Source organism: Sceloporus occidentalis, unplaced genomic scaffold (assembly GCF_023333645.1).
Source record: "Sceloporus occidentalis isolate IW3139 unplaced genomic scaffold, rSceOcc1.0.p SCAF_1, whole genome shotgun sequence".
NCBI lineage: Eukaryota > Metazoa > Chordata > Lepidosauria > Squamata > Phrynosomatidae > Sceloporus > Sceloporus occidentalis.
The window spans coordinates 257,957,403-257,978,961 of record NW_028316981.1 but is presented as its reverse complement, the minus strand read 5'-3'; the positions used below and the strand labels follow the sequence as shown (position 1 = coordinate 257,978,961).

General features: G+C 38.7%; 1 protein-coding gene across 2 annotated transcripts in view; it reads left to right on the top strand.

The window, feature by feature from the left end:
- Positions 1 to 15,379, top strand: part of FER (FER tyrosine kinase) — a 197,914-nt gene extending 182,535 nt beyond the window's left edge. For both annotated transcript variants that reach the window (XM_089492471.1, XM_089492463.1), the window contains exons 19-20: positions 10,940 to 11,062; positions 15,174 to 15,379. In XM_089492471.1, coding sequence (XP_089348597.1) covers positions 10,940 to 11,062; positions 15,174 to 15,319 — 269 coding nt within the window. In that variant the 3' untranslated portion in view covers positions 15,320 to 15,379. The remainder of the gene's footprint in view (positions 1 to 10,939; positions 11,063 to 15,173) is intronic.
- Positions 15,380 to 21,559: the final 6,180 nt, after the last annotated feature.

Genomic DNA, 21,559 nt, shown 5'->3' with positions numbered 1-21,559 from the left:
AATAATTCTTTTCCAGAGAGTAAAACTTACATTTTAAGATTACATCTATTAAACTAGTAATAAATGTAACCAGAATGTATGTTGGTTTTTCAGAAATACAGTAGTGTAAGGATGGCAAATTGAATATCATAGGTTCATTCATTATTGCAGTCTTGCACAATATGCTTATGAAAATAATATTTACTGTACATTTTGATCTGTTAATTTCAAGAAAATCACAACCTGCCTTTCTGGAAAAACAGTTATATTGGTACATCTGTGTGTTTAGAAAAAAAAGCTGCACCCCTTGGATGCAACCTGTCATGCTGTTGCTAAAGGCGGAGTATTTGTAGCAAGACAGGCACTTCTTTTCTGATTTATTAAAACTGTTAGGTAAATGGGTAGGTGCTAACTGTGTTAGAGTTTGCCCTGACTCATGGTGACCCTGTGGAAGAGACATCTCCAGTCCCACCTGTTGTTCACTGCTCTGCTTAGGTATTGTAAACTCAGGCCTGTAACTTCCCTGATTGAGTCAATCGATCTGACTTTTGGTCTTCCTCTCTTTCTGTTGCCCTCTACCTTCCCTAGCACTGTTGTCTTCTAGTGCGTCATGCCTTCTCATGATGTAGCCAAAGTACAACAGCCTCAGTCTTGTCACCTTGCTTTCCAGGAAGAGTCAGGATTAGTGTGTTCTAGGACCCATTTGTTTGTCTTATTGTATCCACGGTATCCTCAGCACTCTTCTCCAGCACCACATCTGAAACGAGTTGATTTGTTTTCTGTCGGTTTTTTTAAATGTGCAGCTCTTGCATCCGTACACAGTAATGGGGAATACAGTGGCTTGGACAATTCTGACTTTAGTGCTCTGTTGTATATCTTTACACTGGGATCTTATCTAGTCCTTTCATGGCTTCCAATTCCTAGTCTTCTTGTTTCTTGACTGCAGTCTTTGTTCTTATCAGTGTTTGATCCAAGATATGGGAACTCATTAACTGTTTTGATTTCCTAATTATCTATGTTGAATTTATGTAGCTCCTCCATGGTCCTTATTTTTGTTTTCTTTATGTTCAACCATAAGCCTACTTTTGCACTTTCTTCTTTGACCTTTCTTAGTAATTGTTCTAAGTTGTTTTCTACTAGTAGTATGTTTTTATCCACATATCATAGATTGTTGATGTTCATTCTGTTCATTATGATGTTCATGATGTTCATTCAGAAATCATTCTGGATATTAAAGCACAGTGCCAATAAGCAGTATTCTTTCTCTTTTATACATAGTCTATGAAGAGTGTCATGTAAAGGCATGTGTTCATTCCTTTTCCATCCTGTAAGAGTATGTTCCTCTTTACCCATTTCAGTGTACCTGCCATGTAATGTTGTGCTTAGAGAATTTCTGAGTTTTTGCAAGTACTCGGTTCCTGCACTTGCAAAAGGCCTCATCACTACCTCCTCACTGAGGGGGGAGCAGAAACCTGTATCAGTGGCAAAGGCAACAGGAGGCATTCCAGGGCTCCTTCGAAGATCCTCTCCCAGTAGAAATGGAATCAAAATACACATCTCAGTAACCTTGGCTAGAAAATATCACTGTTTCCATCAATTTCCAAAAGAGAGAATGCCATTCAAGCATTAATGGCTTTCTCTCCAGTGGAAATTGATTAAAAAAGGGGGGGGAGGGCATTTACCCACATGGGATACTTGAACCCTTGGTCCTGATCTTGGGCTTAAGAGAAATAGAGAGCTCACCATCATTTTTGGAGCAGTCATTGCTGCTGCTTGTGTCCTTGTTCTATTCTCAGGTTAGTAACAGAGGGTTGACTTTGGAAAAGAGAAGCAAGACCTGTTCTGTCATTAGACAAAGTGAGATGGTCATCTCATATAGTAGACTTTGGGGTCATAATTGTTTATTATTTATATTACTATTATTCTATTTTTACCATTGGAGAGTGATAGAGGCATTTATGGAATTTTTACCCCAACACATCAAAATACCTTAACTGACTTTAGGCACAATATCTCCAGATTTGAGTGGATAGGAGTGCCATTCTGTGGAGTGTGCAGAGGAGCAATCTACAAGGTACTCAGGCATGGGAATCAACCAGATGACCTCAGGCAAGTCATACTCTCTCAGCCTAAGGCGAAGGCAGTGAAAACCTCCTCAGAATACATCTTGCCAACAAAAAACTATGCGAGGGTTGTTACAAGTTGGAGTCAACCTGAAGGCATATTACGACAGTAAACCCTTGTAACATTTAGTACTTGTGAAGAGTTACTGTTGAGATGTTCTCTCTAAATAATATTATATCCCTGGTCCAAACTGTAGTGCTTCTATTTTTCATAGTTGCCTAAGCCTCTTGAAAAAAACATTTTTGTTCACTGCAGTTTCATCATAACTTGTTCAGTTTTCCAAATTACTAATATATACCACATATTTTTACTGTCAGCATGCTTTGAGGGTATGCAGATATTATACTGAGAAATGTAATTGAATCTGCATAACTTATACTTTCTTTAAAAATGTATTACTCCTAACTGGCATTCCAGAATGTTTTTTAATGAAATGTCTTAAATTACTAGATGCCAAGCTCTAAAAGGAGGAGACAGGCAGACTTACAAAAGTAATCATACTACCAGCAGCTCAGTGAATGTCCGTAATTGTTCCCTGCTAGCCAGGCAGCCTTATTTAAATCAGCATGAAATGATATTTAGTTTTAAGTGCAAACAGAACTTGAAAACAGCAGAAGAGTTAGCATAACCCTGACCATCAATATCATTCAAATGCACTTTGTTTAGCTTGGTAGTGAACAACACATCCTGTCTTTGAAACGATCAGCTTGTGAAATTCTTCCATCTTATAAGAGAACATAAAATCTCCAGGGGTAGGTGAACTTGAGATATCAAAACAATACATAGAAACAAACAAAATATACAGCAATGTTTACTTCGCTCTGTGAGTGACACATCACCAAGATGTTGCCTCAGGAGCAATGAGAAGTAAGATTTAAGTGTTCCTAGTGAAAATCCATGAGCAAAATCCAATGAAACCTTAGCAGACTTCAGCTTGTGCAATGCAATAGCAATAGCAAGTATAGGACATTTCTATACCGCTAATCAGTGCACTTAAGCACTCCCTAAGTGGTTTACAAAGTGTAAGCTAATTGCCCCCAACAATCTGAGTACTCATTTTAGCGACCTCAGAAGGATGCAAGCCTGAGTCGAGCTTGAGCCCTTTTGCTGGTATTGAATTTGCAATCTTATGGTTTGTGAGTGAGTGGCTGCAGTACAGGCATTTAACCACTGCACCACCAGGGCTCCATTGAAAAGTTCCCCTCCTCTTTGCCCTAGCCCAAAGATCCCTATGTTGCCACCTTCTCCAGAATATCCCCAAACTTATGGAGCAGATTTTAAGGTTGCACAGATGATGATGATGATGATGATGATTATTATTATTAACCTTTATTTATAAAACACTGTAAATTTACACAGCGCTGTACATACAATCTTTTTAATTGGACAGTTCCCTGCCCTCAGGCTTACAATCTAAAAAGACACGACACAAAGGGAATGGTGGTGGGGAAGGGGCCTCTCTAGTAGGATAATACATATAAAATACATAGCAATATAGGAAATGATTCAATAAAACAGGCAACAAAAGAACATCAAATAGCAAGTGACAATTATGCAATGCCTGGGAACGCTGCCCTGAACAGGATGGTCTTCAACTCCGTTTTGAAGCTGGTTAAAGAAGTGATGGCTCTTGTTCGCGGGGGAAGAAGGTTCCAGGAGTGAGGGGCAGCAAGTGAAAAGGGGCGAATCCGAGATGGGGCAGAGGAAATCCTGGGCTGGGACAGCAGACCTTGACTACCAGAACGGAGGGCCCTAGTGGGAAGGTGAGGAGAAATAAGGTCTGATAAGTAAGGAGGGGCCAGTCCATGGAGGGCTTTAAATGTCGATAGCAGGAGCTTATACTGAATGCGGAAAGGGAGGGGGAGCCAGTGAAGGGATGCAAAAACAGGAGAGATATGGTCACAGTGGTGGGCGGATGTGATAATGCATGCAGCTGAATGCTGGACAGAAATTAAAGGACGGAGGTGAGAAAGAGGGAGACCTGCCAGAAGGATGTTACAGTGATCAAGTCGTGAGATCACTAGGGCATGGACCAGGATCTTGGCAGTAAATGGATTGCAACAGAGAGCAAGAGCCTCTTCTCTTTATTCCACTGAAAGAAAATATTTAATTTGAAAGGCTAATTTAGACCCAAGCCTGATACTAAGCTTCTCAAAGGTATCCTGCATCTTCTACAGATCCACTGCTGCTGGACTAGTTTCAAAGTATCTCTGCTGTGAAAGCTGTATTGGGTGATTTAGAGGGTGAACACCCTCATGGGAAAGACTACTGTGGGAACTCAAGATTGGAATCTATAAGAATCTTTGACCTTTGTAGCTAGTATCTAATAATGTTTGACAAAGCAGCAGCATGTTTGATCTCTGCCTTTGAACATACAGCAGAGTCCATTTTCAAACTGTAATCAATACAATACCATCCTGTTCTGAGGAGATATCAAGCTGGTAATAAATCTGATGAATTCCTGAGAAGCATCCATAGCCTGTGCAAGCAGATGATTGAAAGATACAGATATCAGCATTATGGCTGCTGCTGCAACACACTAGGATCTTCTGTGCTCTACAGAACCTATTTTAAAAGGGGGACGGGGGGGGGGGAGTAATGGAATGGTAATGTTTCAATTTCAGTTCTATATTACAGTATGGTCCAAAGAACCAGCAAAATCAAATTCACATATATAACATAAATTAAAAGTACAAGGAGCAATTAGTCAATACTAAATATAATATGTACTATGAAAATGTAACCACAGTTTATTATAGGAAAACATATGGATGTTACCTTGCATGTGATTTCATTTGAGTAGAGTGATGTATGAATTAATAACGGACAGATTTTATGACATGGTTGATAATCCCTTGGTCATCATTACACTACAGAAGTTTTTCTTAGGTTGCCCCCTGTCATAATGGGTTCTGGGATCAAAGTTTAAATGCTCGAGTTTTGGAAATAGATGGTTCTTCAGAGATTATGCAGCATGACCAGCACCACTTCTGAAAGCATAGTCCATATAACACTTAAAAACTTGGAATAAGAAAGAAAACACATAATATTTCATGGGGTCTAGTGGGTTCATGACTGAGCTGCTGTAAATGTAGATTAACTGTTCTGCTCTCTAAATGTCAAGGTCATTGAGAAAGCGTACCTTGTCTGTCTTATGGTAAATACTATAACAGTTCAATCTTGCAAATGTTTCCAAAGTAAGTCCAATTGAGTGTAATAGGGCTTGCTCCCAAGTACGCTGTTTTAATATACAGTGCTATCTTTTCCTATCTTCTACTGCTATCTTTTGCAGACATTGTGGCATAATTCTCAGCCTTATAATACCAAGACATTGTTTGAAAATAACAACAGTGGCAACAGTGCTTGTGTTTAAAACATTTACTGCCACTCTGTTATAATGAACGGGAAAAGGGTAATTTGGCCAGAAAGCAGGAACTTTACATTTGAAGTGGGATTTATACTAGGAAGAATAAAAGAGCTTATGCTGTTTCAAGCTTTTCACATTTCTTTTCCTTACCAGATAGGGGCTATGAGGCAAAAGCTGCCAAAATCCATTTGATTGTAAACTTATGATTTTTTTAAACAATTGTATTAGAGTAAACCTTATCAAGGATTTAATATGTTTTTATAAGCCCTTTTCCAAAATAATTCACAGTTAAAAGCAAGAACATTAATATATGATGAGAATGATGTTAGATTAAATTCATTTGTTTATACAGTGGAACATTATTATATGCTGGGGTTTGGTTCCAGGATCCCCCGTGGATAACAAAATCCATGGATGCTCAAGTCCCATTAAATATAATGACATAGCAAAATGGTGGCCCTTATAAAAAATGGAAAATCAAGGTTTGATATTTGAAATTTATAATTTTTAAAAAACATTTCCAAACCATGTATACTTGAATCCGTGTATAAAAAATCCACGTATAAGAAGGGCCGACTGTAATACATAATGGCAAGTCTACGTTTTAGACAAATTTCATTATTTTAAAAGAACACCTGAATTTTATTTATGGGTGCAGTAATACGTTTTTCAATTTTAGGTACTATTCACTTGGCATCTTCAAAATCTATCCATCTAAAGACATCCTTACTTAATAATAAATAATAATAATGTGTGGAGTCCTAAGACTTGGCTAAATGTGCCTTTCATACTGCACTTTTTTTTTTTACTTTGCAGTATATCATACTGCCAAGGAAGCAAGCTCTTTTACAGTATTAAAAGTATCTTGTTTCTTCAGCAGTGAAAATAATGAAAACGAGAAATTAAGGCTGTATTTACTTTCACCAGACAAAATGTACTGTATGATATCAGAGCTGTAATCTGCAAAGGATCCCATAACCACTATCAGTCATCTTACACACACACACATGCACACACCTGATTGTGTGTGTGTGTGAGAGAGAGATGTACACAGGCCTCATCCACCCCTTTTGACCAACCTGGAAATTAATAATTAATAAAACTATTTCAGACCCTCACAGGGTACAGTGACGTAGCCAGGATTTTAGGAAGGGGGGGGGGGGGTCCACACTTACTGCCACCATTATATTGGGGCTTGGGTGCGGCAGTGCAGCAGCACGCACCATTCATTTTTCTAATGGAAGGGGGGGTCCGGACCCCAAGAACCCCCCCCCCTTGGCTATGTCCCTGCAGGGTAGGGACATGGTATAATATTAAATGGGAGAACTCTATCCCTCCAGACACTTTTGGGAGTATAGTTTTCCATATGGAGGCCGCCTTTTTGGTTATCGGGGGCACCAGAACCAAGGGCAACAACAACAACAACAAAAAAGCCTTTTAGAGTCCATGCATGTCCTGGGGACTATACCCCTCTGGTATAAAGGTTTCCTTCTGGAAACAGACATTAGGATTGATCACTTGTAGGGAACCTTTGAATTGCAGTTTACATAAAATTTCAGTTGCCTATGTAGATTCCTTTGATAAGTAAATGTTACTGGTGTAGTTCTAGTGCCCTATTTTAAGCTATTTTTAAATTATAGAATACCACACTCTGAATTCTTTCAAGCTCTGTTGTGTTTTATTTATTTTATTCACATGGAACATTATTTTTGCAAAATAAGCATTTGAAGAATGGTTCAAAATATAATGAACTATGTTGGAAAGTTTTTTGTGGGCTTTTCAGGCTATGAAGCCGTGTTCTAGAGGAGTTTATTCCTGGCATTTCATCAGCAGCTGGAAGGGTTGCCTGAAAGGTGACAATAAAATGTTACAGTCCGCCCTTCTCTTATGCGGGGGATCCATTCCGGATCCCCCCCTTTATTATTATTATTATTAACCTTTATTTATGAAGCGCTGTACATTTACACAGCGCTGTACATGCAATCTTTTTAGTTAGACGGTTCCCTGCCCTCGGGCTTACAATCTAAAAAGACATGACACAGAAGGAGAAGGGAGTGGTGGAGGGAAAGGGTAAGAGGTCCAGCAGTTCCTCTCTACCTCCAAGGCCTGGACCAAGGCAGATGGACTGGAGGGAGGGCTTGGCTTCATAATGGATGGTTAATCATTTTCCAGGGAAAATACATACTCTCAAGTAGGATAATGCATATACAGTACATAGCAATACAGGAAATGGTTTGATAAACAGGCACCAAAAGAACATCAAGTTGTAAGTGACAATTATGCAATGCCTGGGAAGGCTTCTCTGAACAGGATGGTTTTCAACTCCGTTTTGAAGCTGGTTAAAGAAGTGATGGCTATTGCTTGTGGGGGAAGAAGGTTCCAGGAGTGAGGGGCAGCAAGTGAAAAGGGGCGAATCCGGGATGGGGCAGAGGAAATCCTGGGCTGAAACAGCAGACCTTGACTACCAGAACGGAGGGCCCTGGTGGGAAGGTGAGGACAAATAAGGTCTGATAAGTAAGGAGGGGCCAGTCCATGGAGGGCTTTAAATGTCGACAACAGGAGCTTATACTGAATGCGGAAAGGGAGGGGGAGCCAGTGAAGGGATGCCAACACAGGAGAGATGTGGTCAGAGCGGTGGGTGGAAGTGATAATGCGTGCAGCTGAATGCTGAACAGAGATTAAAGGACGGAGGTGAGAAAAAGGAAGCCCAGCCAGGAGGACATTACAGTAATCAAGTCATGAGATCACAAGGGCATGGACCAGGATCTTGGCAGTAGAGGCGGAGAGATATGGTCGGATTTTGGCAATATTGTACAAAAAGAATCGACAAGCCTTGGCTCTGGATCTGAGGGATACATGACAGAGAAGAGTCAAAGATAAAACCAAGACTGCGGGCTTGCTGGACTGGTTGAATAGAAATGTTGTCCACAGAGATAGAAAAGGAGAGTTGAAGGGTGGGCTTAGGAGGAAAGACAAGAAGCTCTGTCTTGGACATGTTGAGCTTCAAACGCCGATGGCGCATCCACTGCGAGACAGCTGTGAGGCAAGACGAAACTTGCTGTTCAAGCCTTGGAGAAAGGTCAGGGGCGGAAAGATACAACTGGGTGTCATCGGCATACAGATGGTAGGAAAAGCCAAGAGAGCTAATGAGTTTTCCTAAGGACAGTGTGTAGAGAGAAAACAGAAGGGGACCCGGAACAGAGCCCTGGGGAACTCCAACAGATAAGGGAGCAGGAGAAGAATTCTGGCCCCCTGCAACTACTGCAAAAGATCTGCCAGACAAGTAAGATCTAAACCATTCGAGAACAGAGTCTGAGAACCCAAGGTCAGAAAGTATATCAACTAGAAGACAGTGATCAACAGTGTCAAAGGCAGCAGACAAATCAAGAAAGATGAGTACAGAGTAAAGGCCATTCGCCTTGGCCTGTAAAAGGTCATTCGAAATCTTAGTGAGAGCTGTCTCAGTAGAATGCCTTGGGCGGAAACCAGAAACCGTTGTGTAAGAGAAAAAATGTGGATGCTCAAGTGCCATTCAAACGAATGGGGCTCGTGCCCGCAGTGGTGTGGTGGCGGTGCGCAGGCGCACGCTATGAAAGCGCGCCCCATTCATGTGAATGGGACACTGCGCCTCGCGCACTCCTGCACGGCGTTGAGCATATGCTCAAAGCCGTGTATAATGCAGGCACACTGTATAATAAAATAATTTAAAATTCTTTTTAATAAATAATAATAATACATTTTATTTGTATACAGCTTTTCCATAGATCAAAGCAGTTTACAGACTATTAAAACCATTTCATAAAAATAGATAAAATCCAATAATACATTCATACAAATATATAAACTCTAAACACAATCCTTCAAGAGGGTAAGGCAGAGAGTTGATGGCAACAGAAATATGCAACATCATTCTTCAGAGGGGAAGGCTTGACAAAAGAGAAAGGTTTTAAGCCTCTTTTTAAATGTTTCTAGGGGGGTCAACAGACAGAGCTCCTCGGGAAGACTGTTCCAAATCTGGGGGGCCGCCACTGAAAAGGCCATCTGGGAAGTGGAAACATATTTGGACGAAGGAATTTCCAACATTCTTCCCAGATGCTCTGAGTGCGCAGGGCGGATTATATGGGGAGATGCGGTCCCTCAAGTAACTCGGGCCCAAGCCATGTACGGATTTATATTTTTTGGATTGTGATATAAAAATCTCTACAGCCTAAAAATTATTCTCTTTGAGTGACTCTGTAAAATTGTGATATTCCATGCTCCCTTCTCAGAGGTTGAATCTTTTGCTTTTTCCCATGTTGTCCTTCCCTTTTTGGACGATTAAAGTTGTAGTTTTTTATAGTGCTGCCAAAGTTCCATACCTGCCCACCATTCCTCATGACAATCCTCCTCTGTGATATTTAACTTACACAGAAATCCGTAATGCAGAGGTATAATAGATTAACAATTCATTCATTATCATTCAAATCCATTAACAGTTTTAACAGGCATTTAAATAGTAAAAAACCAATGGAATGAGTAACAAGGTTTCATGTTACTTTAATTAGTTGCAGTGTGGGGAACCTGCCATTTTTAGCAATTTTAATTACAGTTGTCCCTCCGTTTTCATGGGGGATCTGTTCCAGATCCCCCCCCCGCACAAAAACGGAAATCCACCAGTATTCAAGCCCCATTGGCTTAAATGGTGATGCGCCCCCACAGGCACTTGCCATGGGTACATGCCCCATTTTATATCCCTCCATTTGAGGGACACAGATTTTAAGTCTGCACAAATGGAGGGATGACTGTATTTTCATATTGAAAATGAATACTATCACTTTATTAATAATTAATATGGCAAATTATTGTAATTCTCACTAGAATAAGCAATTTTATTGACTTATTTCCAAAATTAATATTAAGAAATCAGTTTTAACACTAACACTTTCAGGCTCTAGAATTCAAAGACCTAACTGTGTTAATGCAAAACTTTGTGGGCGTAGAGATGAGGCTTGAAGCAACATCTTCCTGCCTTGTCCAGTGATGACCATAATTAAAACTGAACTTATTTCCTCATCTCCACACCCACAAGGTTTTGCAATCCCATGGACATTCTCGCACACAAACTGCTATATAGGTCTGTTCCTGGACTCTACTCCATGCATTTGAGGAAAAATGCTCAAGTCTATAAAATTCATGCTACAAACTTCTCTCTTTCAGTTAGTCTTAAAGGTGCTATAAGATCCCTTTGCATACTTCCAGGCTCTGTCATATAGAACTGTCATATTTTCCTGCCACTTTGCCTAATATGGAGTTTCTGAATCCCAAAGCTGGGTGGGAAATGTCATTATTTTTTGAACATTTCATCTAGGGAAACATAGGAATCATTTGGCATTGGTTTGTATTTTACAGCTTTCTGATAGATACATAAGACTTACTCTCAGGACTCCTTTATTGTCTGCTCATTCCCTCACCATCTGTTTTCATCAATAGGTCGATACACTTCTGAAAGTGATATATGGAGTTACGGAATCTTCCTCTGGGAGACCTTCAGTTTAGGTATATGTCCATACCCAGGAATGACTAATCAGCAGGCACGGGAACAAGTGGAGAAAGGTAATTGCAGTGTGACTGTGGTGAATACACTTAAAGTTAGGAAATTCTGTCTTGTCCTTTGTGAATCTGTGATTTTCCCGACTACAGCAAAGGTTTCCACACAAAGAAATCTACAGCCTAACTACAAACTTTCCAAACATGGGATAGATAAACAGGAAAATCAACATTATTGTGACAAGTATTTTTCTTAACTGCATTGTGTTGGTATCAGATTTGTGTTTTGCAGAAACAAATATCAATGCCTGATAATTTTGCAAAAACAAATTATCAATATCTTGGCAGTAACAAGGTAGAAATATTTAGATACTATCTGATGAAAAGGCCTGTGACTCATTTGAGGATATGCCATGATCAGTTTGTTGTCTTTAAGATGCCATGGGACTCATTGCTTTATATCCGTGGACTTTTTCTTCAGCATTTAAAATAAAAACAAAGGGAAAGGGTCACCAGCAGTATGATGCAACATATGTCATTCAAACATTTTGTTGGTCAGGTTAGAAGTTGGAGAAGAGAGTATTTAAAATATCTTAGGAATTAACAGGAAGAGTGACATTTCCCCATTTGCAAATATTTTTAAGTGACTTTACCCAAATGGATGGGAAAGACTCATTCATTCTGCCTGGTTGGTTCCATTTGGTTCTTTGTTAATTTACAACAGAGGTGAGCAAAGGACAGCCCATAGATCACACACATCTCCCAAACCTGCATTTCCAGGATCCCAAGGATGAATGTTTTATAAAAGTAATTGTCCCTCAAATAGTCACTAAGGCCTATAGCTTTTTGTGGGTTTTTCAGGCTATGAGGCCGTGTTCTAGAAGAGTTTATTCCTGATGTTTCAGTCAGTAAGGCCCTTGAAGCCTCTGAAGTCCTGAAGGCACTTTTGCTGTGTTTTTGCCCTTCTGAACTATTTTAGGCTCTCTGTCTGTGTATTCAAAACTAGAAATGACTTCTGATGGTTTCCAGTTTTGAAAAAAAAAGCCTACTCCTAGGCCTAAAAAATATAGAAGGGGCATAACAAAATTGTCCTCCATGCCACCTAGAGGCAGGAGGAGTTTCAAAAAGAGAGTTGTCCCAAACAGTCCAGGCAACCAGTTCAGCAGCTAATGAGCAGCACCGTCACAGAGTAGCTTACAGTTCAGCACATACTCTACTTTAGTAAATATAGTGGGCCTTCCCTATCTGCAAATTTGCCTTTCCCAGATTTGAGCATCCGCAGATGGCAAGCCTGTATTGTCTCCAGTGGCAGAGTGCACGCAGCCATGCCGCCATTGGGAACAAAAGTCCCTTTCCATCCTCCTCCCTTCCCTCCTTCCTTGCTTCTTCCGAAGCTTCTACCTCAGCTTGGCATTGGTAGCAGAGTCTGCCATCCAGTCATCCAGGGCCGAGGCTTGAGTCTGCCACCCAGGTGGCCAGGGCTGGGGCCGAGGCTTGAGTCTCAGAGCCCTGTTCCCAGGCCCAGCATGCGGGATGGAGCCTCTGGGCTCCAAAAGCCAAGCCCCGGCCCTGGCACTGGCTTCTTTTGAACCCCGTTGGCTGGAGGGAACCAAGAGGCTCTGTCCCAGGTGCTGGGCCTGGGGACAGGGGCTCTGAGACTCAAGCCTCGGCCCCAGCCCTGGCCACCTGGGTGGCAGACTCCGTCTCCAAAGCCATCAGGGCAGAAGCCTCAGAGAAAGCTAGGAAGGAGGAGGGAGGACTCCAGTCCTATTCCCCCTAATGGACAATGAGACTTGAGCATCCACAGATTTTGATATATTGTGGGGAGGAGGACCAGAATGGATTCCCCCGTGGATACCAAGGGTCCACAATACAAGCCACAAGTCCCAAACAGTGTTCAGCACTGTCTAAGTCAGGTAAATGGCATCCAGAGTCAATTAGCATAGTCCAGGTCATGTACGTAGTCCAGGGTCTGATAGGAAAGGGAATGTATAGCCTGTGGAAAAATGCTGACTCATGGTTTACATACAGAAGTGAACTGGGATCTTACAGTGGTAATGTGGCTAATTATATGTGTGAGCATGAGTGAAAATGCTCAAAAAAGTAGAACAGAATGTTCTGTGTAATACAGCTGATTGTAAGCTTCTGGAATCTGTTTTAGGATTTTCTTTTTGAAGAGGTATGGTAAAGAGAAAGAAATCTTGGAAATTATCACACTACACTCTTAAGAGCGTTGCTATTCCACTATAACTGCTCTAGCTGCCTCCTGATGCATTCTAGGATTTGCAGTTTTGGAAGGGCGTTTAGAATATTCAGCCAGAGAGCTTTTAGGCTTCACTGAATGACAAACATCAAAATGCAGCAGGAGGCAGTCAGAGCAGTTAAAGTGGAATGGCAATGCTTTAAGAATGTAGTGCGATAATCTCCCTTAAATGGTGGTCAGAGTATTACTTATCAGCGGGGTTATGGATCATGCTGTTTCAGACCCCTGAAATTCAGATCAGTTGTGTCTTTCTTACTTTTCTTAAAATACTATGTCTTGGCATCAGCAAAACACTGGGTGGAATTTACCATCATGTTGTTCATCTTTTCTTTAAGATCTGCATGGCAATAATCGAAAATATGCCTGTAAATTTTAAAGAAATGTCTTGTCTTTAAAATTAAAGAATATATAGCCTATTTATTCCAGGCCCTGGAAAGTCCTCTTTCAGTTTTACAATAAATAAAGATTTCATGTTTGAGCACCAGGGAGAAGGTTTTGTAGGCTGATTGAGCAAAGAAAACAATTTGCCATGAGCAAGAGAATTCAGATGAATTCAAAATTAAATTGCAGAGAGACCTGATTAAAAATGATAAAAACAGGTAAGACAAAAGAACAAGAAGAATAAAGAAATGTCAGGATAGGAGAACTGTGGTTAAAGTTACAACCCTAAATGTGCTTACTTTGCATTACTTTGATTCCAGGTTAAAGCAGTAAAACATCCAAACAAAGCAGAAGAATTCAGTTGCAGCATAAATACAATAAGTTGAAATAGTTCTGAAAAATCATACTTGAATAAATCCATTGAAATCATGTTAGCCATGACAAGGGCTGAATGAGAAATGTGTTCCCTTCCTAATTTCAATATAAAGTTGCCAAATAACACTTTCCAAACATTAAGGCAGGCCAGAATGCCATCTGCCATCAAAATTCATACATTTCTGAGTTTTATGATGCAGTTAAAAAAAATCATAGAAGCATGTGTATTTGAAGTAGTGCATGCATATATACATACAGAATAGTTTTGCACATAGTCTATTCTATGCACAAAATTTATTTTTTTATTTCAAAATATACATTTGCAAAATTACACATAAAAATGTTCATATCACTAAACACAAAAAACCAGCATATTTTCCACAAAATACATACAAAAATACATATAACCTTTAATGTAGATTTTAAAAAAATCAAAATCCAGTGCAGAAATTAAATGGCCTGATATTCAAAGTGAAGATCTGGAATAAATCAAGCTTTGAAAGATTCACTCAACTCTGGGTAAGACTAAGTAATGTCACATAGATTTCAATTTCATTGGTCTTCCTTGAGTACAATTAAGTCTGTATCTAGTCCAGACAGAAGATGAAATCTATATTAAGAGGGCAAAAATGTACTAATAATGAGAATTAACACTTAAACAACACATTGGTTTTGTTTATTAATATAATACTTTGTTGGTTGATCTGGCACAGTAAAAAACAAAATAGAATCATGGAGCCAATATTTTAGACAAATTGTGATCTGCAACTGACAGTGTGACATTGGTCCAAAACATACTGCAGAAATAATCCAGTTTGAGACCAGTTTAACTGCCTTGGCTCAATGCTAGGGAATTTGGGGGATTGTAGTTTTGTGAGACATTTAGCCTTCTCTGTCAGAGAGCTCTGGTGCCACAATAAACTACAATTCCTAGGATTCCCTAGCACTGAATAAGAGCAGTTAAAGCAGTCTCAAACTGGATTATTTCTGCAGTGTGTTTTGGACAACTGTGCTGTTCATATGGAGTTTTAAACATATTCAAATCCAATACCTTAATATTCTGCAGGAATGAACTCTAAGGACATTTGGTTATATAATTCTGTTTCACATACATTTCCAATTGTTGTCCTCTTCTTTCTTTTCTAAAACATGTACTAGGCTATCGAATGTCAGCTCCTCAGAAGTGCCCAGAGGAAATCTATAAAATAATGCAGCGGTGTTGGGATTACAATCCTGAAATGAGACCAAAATTCAGCGAGATTCACAAAGAGCTCTATGCATTGAAAAAGAAAGTGACATCATGAAAAAGTAGCAGGACTCAAACTACAGGACCCTTTTCCTTTTCAGAAAATTAATATTTTATGTCATGAACACTCTGCATTTCTGCATCTTTTTTCAATATTCTTCTAAGATTCCTTTTTTTTTTAGGAAAAAAAAACCTTCAAATGTGTCCAGGCTGGAAAATGTCAAAGATACCTATGTTAAAGAGAGAGTGCTTACCAAATGCTTTATTTGCAAATGCAGTGATGTTTCATTTAGGTTCTATGCAAATAGACAATGAGTAGATGTAAGGAACTGTCACTTCTTTATGTTTCTGTGATAAACTCTTAACAGTGTTTTAGGGCCTGTTTTTCTGCTTCTGATTCCAGGTTCTCACAGCAGTCATACCTGAAACTTGGGCAGTATAGTTCCTACAGAATTTAAAACTGAAGGCAGAGTTTTCAGGATTACCTTGATTTAAAAGACTATACAATATAGTGCTCTGGGAGGAAAATCTAATAGAATCTTGGCTCTGTGTGTGTTATTCATTTAAAAGTAACATAATATAAAAGCTTAACTATAGAATGAGAAATGCATGCAGACATTTCAAGACAGTAAACATTTCTGATAGTAGGCATTATTTATTTCCAGTTTTAAAGCAAGGAAAAGAAGCACAATTCTCCAGCGAAACATGCACAAATCTATGTGTGGTCTTAACTTTTATCTGCATAGACTGGAGAAGAATAAATCCAAAGCTGACTCCTAACCTGTGATATATCTGTCAGGAAATACTGCAGAGAGGGAAGAGCTGTGGAAGTATACACTTGTTTTTGAATGTGCACATTCAGAAATGCTGTCAGGAAAAAAAACTTGTTTGAAAATGAGAGTGGCATATAATGAAGTAGCATTGATTTTTGATAAGGAAGAGGAAGTGAATTATGTGATTGGCTTTTGGAGCTCTGTGAATTGTTGTTCCTGTCTGTATGCAGCTGAAGCTAGGAAAAGGCGGCTGGGGAGGGGGATATATTCTGTAAGCATTCTTTCCAAAAGGAGCGAAATGTCCCAATTATACATATGTGAATGAAATGTGATCTTCTGTACATATCTGGCACTCTGAAGATGCTACAAATTTGAAACATTCAGTAGGACTCCAATTTTCAAATTGCACCCACATTCTGCTAGGTTTATTCAATAGACAGTTTTCATACACAGAATTAAAAGTTGATGTCAACATATATGTGGCCTCTGGGCAAAACAGAACAAGAAGACTGTTTTGAGGCTCCAGTGGGAGCTTCATACATAAATTTATGGTATATGCTCAAGCATCTTCAAAATTGGCTTCAAATTGTGTTGTTTGGTAAAGTAGCACCAAGATGTTGGTGAAGTCTTTGATGTCACTACATGTTACCTGTTTAGCTGGCCCCTCAGGCCACAGCACATTTGTTCTTCTGTATGATTTTGTGGTAGTAAAGTGATGAAGTCAAGCAGGGTGTTTGCTACTTGTAGTCTAGAAAGGTTGATGCCATTAAGGTGGTGATAAAATGTAATGTTGGTGTAAAATGGTGAAGCGTTGTATGAGATGACACATTCTCCAGCAAATGTGGAGTTGTTAGTAATCTGGGTCAGGAGAGTCAAGTCCTTCTTGACTCATGCACAAACAATGTTCTATAAATTCAGAATCTAGTGTAGCAGCAAAAGGGTTGGGAAGGAAAATGTAGTGTTACATACTTTACCCTGGAATTTTCTTGTTTAGCAATGGGCATACACTGATCTTAAAACAGTTTGTTTATCACAAATGGGAAACATTACTTGATTACTGTGATCCTATAGGGATCCAAAAGAGTGTGCCTTAATTCACTGGCATTCCTAAGTTAAAATGCTCAAGGACTAAGTACTAGCTAGCACCACATGGGAAACACCACAGATTTGCCCAATTGTAGATCTTCATCTATGCATACACTAATGTATAAATGTAAGGACAAGAATGTATTTCCTTTTATTCACTGTGTTCTTAATTTTTCTTTTAAGGGCTAATATTTTTATATAGGAGAGGGTATACCATTTCTCAAAGTCTTTTGAATGTACTGTTCTGTGTCTTAATTTGATGAGCAGGACACCCTGTCCTGATCTTCTTGTACAGATGTAAAGGATAACTGCTATTTATATTTCATTTATGTAAGCAGTTCAGATTTGCAATTCATGTCAGACTGCTGATCAGATTGAAAAGCGTTTTTCTAAACATGGAATACCAGTAGAATTTTAGATATCAGTTTCAATTTGGGACATTACCTTAGTTGATTTGTTCTCATGAAGCATGTTTGATGTGTTGACAGCTGAAAGGTATTTGTATTTTACACAGTTTTATGGACCACTGTGTTCTTAACATGTAACTTAGTAAAACAGTGCTCCTGTCACTGAAAACAGTTTCAGCTGTTTATATTAGGAGGTTAAATTAATATCAGGCAGATTTACACCTGATTTAATATTGGCTGCGAAGATATAATCAAGAGGAAGAGATGGGCCCAATGTGTCCTGGTGAATTAATGACAGAAAGTCAAAACATTGCATTATTTCAATGGGCTTTGTGACAGAACAAAGTTATAATTCTCCAGCCCACCTTGTGGGAATATGCATTGTTAAATAGGACATTGCCATTTGTCTTCTTCCATAGCTGTAAACATCAGTTGGGTTTGGAATTGCTGAGATTGTAGATGTCTAGGAAGTCAACGTGCTGCAGTGTGCTCATTTCATAATTAAAAGCCAAAACTTTTGAATATGCCATATAAAAGGCAGTTTGAACTCAGTGATTTGAGTCCCTTTGCATAATTTTTCATTTTTCAGAATTATGATTTTTTTAAAAAATTAATGTTAAATTCCAAGCAAATATGACATCCTGCAAATTAGAAGCCTCTTATTTAAAATGTGCAATGTGGCAAACTCATATGAAGATATCATGTCCACAGTGAATAATCGTTTACAGAGACACTGAACTTTTAGTAACTTTCCATTTTGCAAATATTTATTGAGTGTTACAGCTCTTCATTTGAAAAATGAAGCAATTCATATATTTAGCAAATACCACCTCTTTGTTTACTAAAAAAATTCAAGTAAATACTAGAACAGTTTGGTAAATAGAAAGTTATGAAGATAAGCCACCAGCCTATTTGTTTAGAAAACAGTTTTATCACTTTACTTATTATACTGTGCTGCTTATTTTCATCTTTTATCATCTAATGTTACTGCATAGTCTAGTGACCTTGACAGCACAATGTAGGCAAATACATTACCAAAAGAAAACAGTTATAACTACAGCCTTTGCTATTATATTTAAGCTGCTGGTCAAATTTTGTAGCAGTTACTTTCTCACAGAAATTACCAAAAATTGCTTTCAAGTCCACCATTTTTAGTTGGGGTGAACTTTGGAGGCTCTTAGAAATGTTCACTAGAGATGCAGTTTTCTTTTTTACAATTTGCAGTGGTTCTGTCTCGGACAAATGAGATGTGCTGTTTTTATTTTATAATATACATATAGGAGTGCAATGTTACAGCCAAAGTAATATCTCTCATAAATGGTGTGTGTCACTAGGCAGGCTTTGTTCAAGGCAGCTAGACAGAACCCTATGTGACCCGGGATGTATAGGAGGAGGTTAGTTATGCCCCCCCCCCTTATCAGTGATATTTTCTCACCAACATTTCACCTCAAACCTACCTTTGCTGCAAGTAGCTTTGGCAAGGATAGAACATGTTTAAGTCAGAAAATGGCTTGTGGGAGTTCTTCCTTTTCCCTGCGCTGTGGTCTCGATTCAGATCAGAAGCTGGTGACTTTATTGTTTTTAAGGAAATTACCCTGGCCAGTCCAAAATTAATGTAAAACATAGCTTGGTTCTTACTTGTTTTTTATTATTATTAATTTAGATAAGAAAATAGACTTTTTGTGGTCCTGTCATGCCCAAGTCTAAGCCTTGAATAACAAAATCAGATTCACTACTAACTACCATGGTGAAAGAAATATAATGAATTAATTGATGAGCAAAGAGGAATCCTTAAATGCATTTCCTTTTGCTTATCTATTAATTTAATTAAATTAAATTAAACTGGCAGAAAATTTTATGGAGGGCAATAATCATCATCTGAGAAATATAATGCAGAACATAATCCTACTGGTGTTTTTTTTTTCCTTTAAAGTTTGTCATCCTTTTGTGTTATAATTGTTCTGATAGTTTGGGGTTTTCTTTTTTGAGCTTAGTGATTGTCATGCAGGTCCATCAACTGCTGCTTTCTTGAAACCTAAAGCAGAACCTGGTTGAACTGTTGCCCGTATATCACTCTTTCCTCCCTCAGATGTTAGAACGTTAGATCTTGAAACACTGAAAAATATAGAGAAGGGCAAGTGCACACAGTTGAAAGTTATATCCCTCTTTCCCTTTATCACTTGTCAGTAACTACAAACAGGAAAGGAAGATTTTGGAAATCTAGATAGCTCAAAGAAGCTGGTTTTCTCAAAACTCATTGTGGAGCAACTGAGGATAGGATGCAGAAATATTCATTTTGGAGGTAATCAGAAATTTTCATCTTCAGTTTAGAATGTTCAGCGTATTATATACAGTAAAGTTTCATGCATGCACCAAATTTTGCCACTGGCATCAGATTTTCAAGCTACTTGTTCTGCTTCAGTCTTTGTGCATCAAGGTTCAAGGTCTTGAATTTTTCAGGTTCATCTTTCATACAGTTAGGCACCCTAAATGATGGGTGTTCCCATCGATATGGAAGATTATAAGCAAAATCTGCCATCAGTTAGCAACAAAACATCCTTCCCTTGGATCTTCAACCTCGTTGCACAAAGTGAGGAGTGGGCCACATATAATAGATTGATAATCTAGGCCTTAAATCATAAGAGGGAATAGCACACTCTAATGCTAGGGCAATGCATAGCTGCCCATAAAGATTCCTTTGTACATACGAATTGCATAACTAAAGGAAATTTCTTTTAGGATCTGCCAGTAGGAGACTTGAAGGTCTATGGACTATAATGTATTGGGTTATTTTTTTTAAAAAAATTTCACAGATGTGACAAGATGATAGAGAAAAATTAGACAAAACCACAAACAAAGTTCATGAAACTGACACAAAGCTTCTCCAACAACCTTGCTTTGAAGGAAACTTGAACTTCAGATATTTTTACCTGAATGTCAAATAGCAATTGTATTTTCAAAATTAGGAACCACCATGAAATGACATGGTATAGTGAAGTAAAAGTGCAGTTTATGATTGCATAGAGCACCTGCTCAGAGCTTAGAAATGTTTTATTTTAGCCTCTGATTCCCAGACTCCCTGAGGCAGTATGGTCACAGGTCATGCTGTTTGAAGGATTCTGGGAGTTGTAATAACTTTTCTCTATGCATGCATAAAATACTATTTTATTGAAGAATTGATCAATTGTACAAGTCACGTGAAAAACATAGCAATCAAAAGTGGCACGTTGACAAACCTGCTTATAATTACTAGCAGGTTTGCATCAGTGATATAATTTTAGCTCTGATTGTAAAATGCAGACTGCCTCATATGACAGAAGTAGGATATCATGTACATCAAGGGAAGACAGAAAAACCCTCCAGGAGTGCCATTAGCAATAGAAACCAAGCAGAACTGTACATAAGAAAAGAACACTTTCTAAGCCAAAGGAAAGAGGTCAGTGCTGTGTTATTAATTTACAGAGGAAACATTCTTCTTCAAAGAGAGAAATGCAAGCACAGCCAGCACAAACATATCGGATTAGTTGTTTTCCAGTGTATCCTGGATAACACAGGAAATTATTATTTTTAAAAAATGCCTTTAGAAAAATGCAGAGGAAAGGAAAAATACAGGCTTCTTAGTTTTGTAGACCAACAGAATAATAATAATAAAAAGTATGTATAGTAAACCTGACCCACCCTTAGAGTCTACCTGTGTTGAAAATCTCTGGAGAATGAATTCTGTCTCTTTGTTGTCCTGATTCTGTTCTTGTGATATAGTTGGCTCTTCAGTTGTAGAAGAGCTGGATTCGTGAAACACTTTTACAACATAATTCTATGCCACCAAATGCCATCTGTGTCAGGCCTTACACCATAACATACTCCACAAAGATGTATGACTCACCCATGTGCTTTAAAATGAATATTTGCTCTTTTTAATGCCTAAGGAATTACATGATGATGTGATGGGAGAAGAATCACATTTCTCTACAGAAAAAAAATGGTTGATTTGACAGCTGTAGATGAGGTATTTTTCCAATTACATTTTACTTT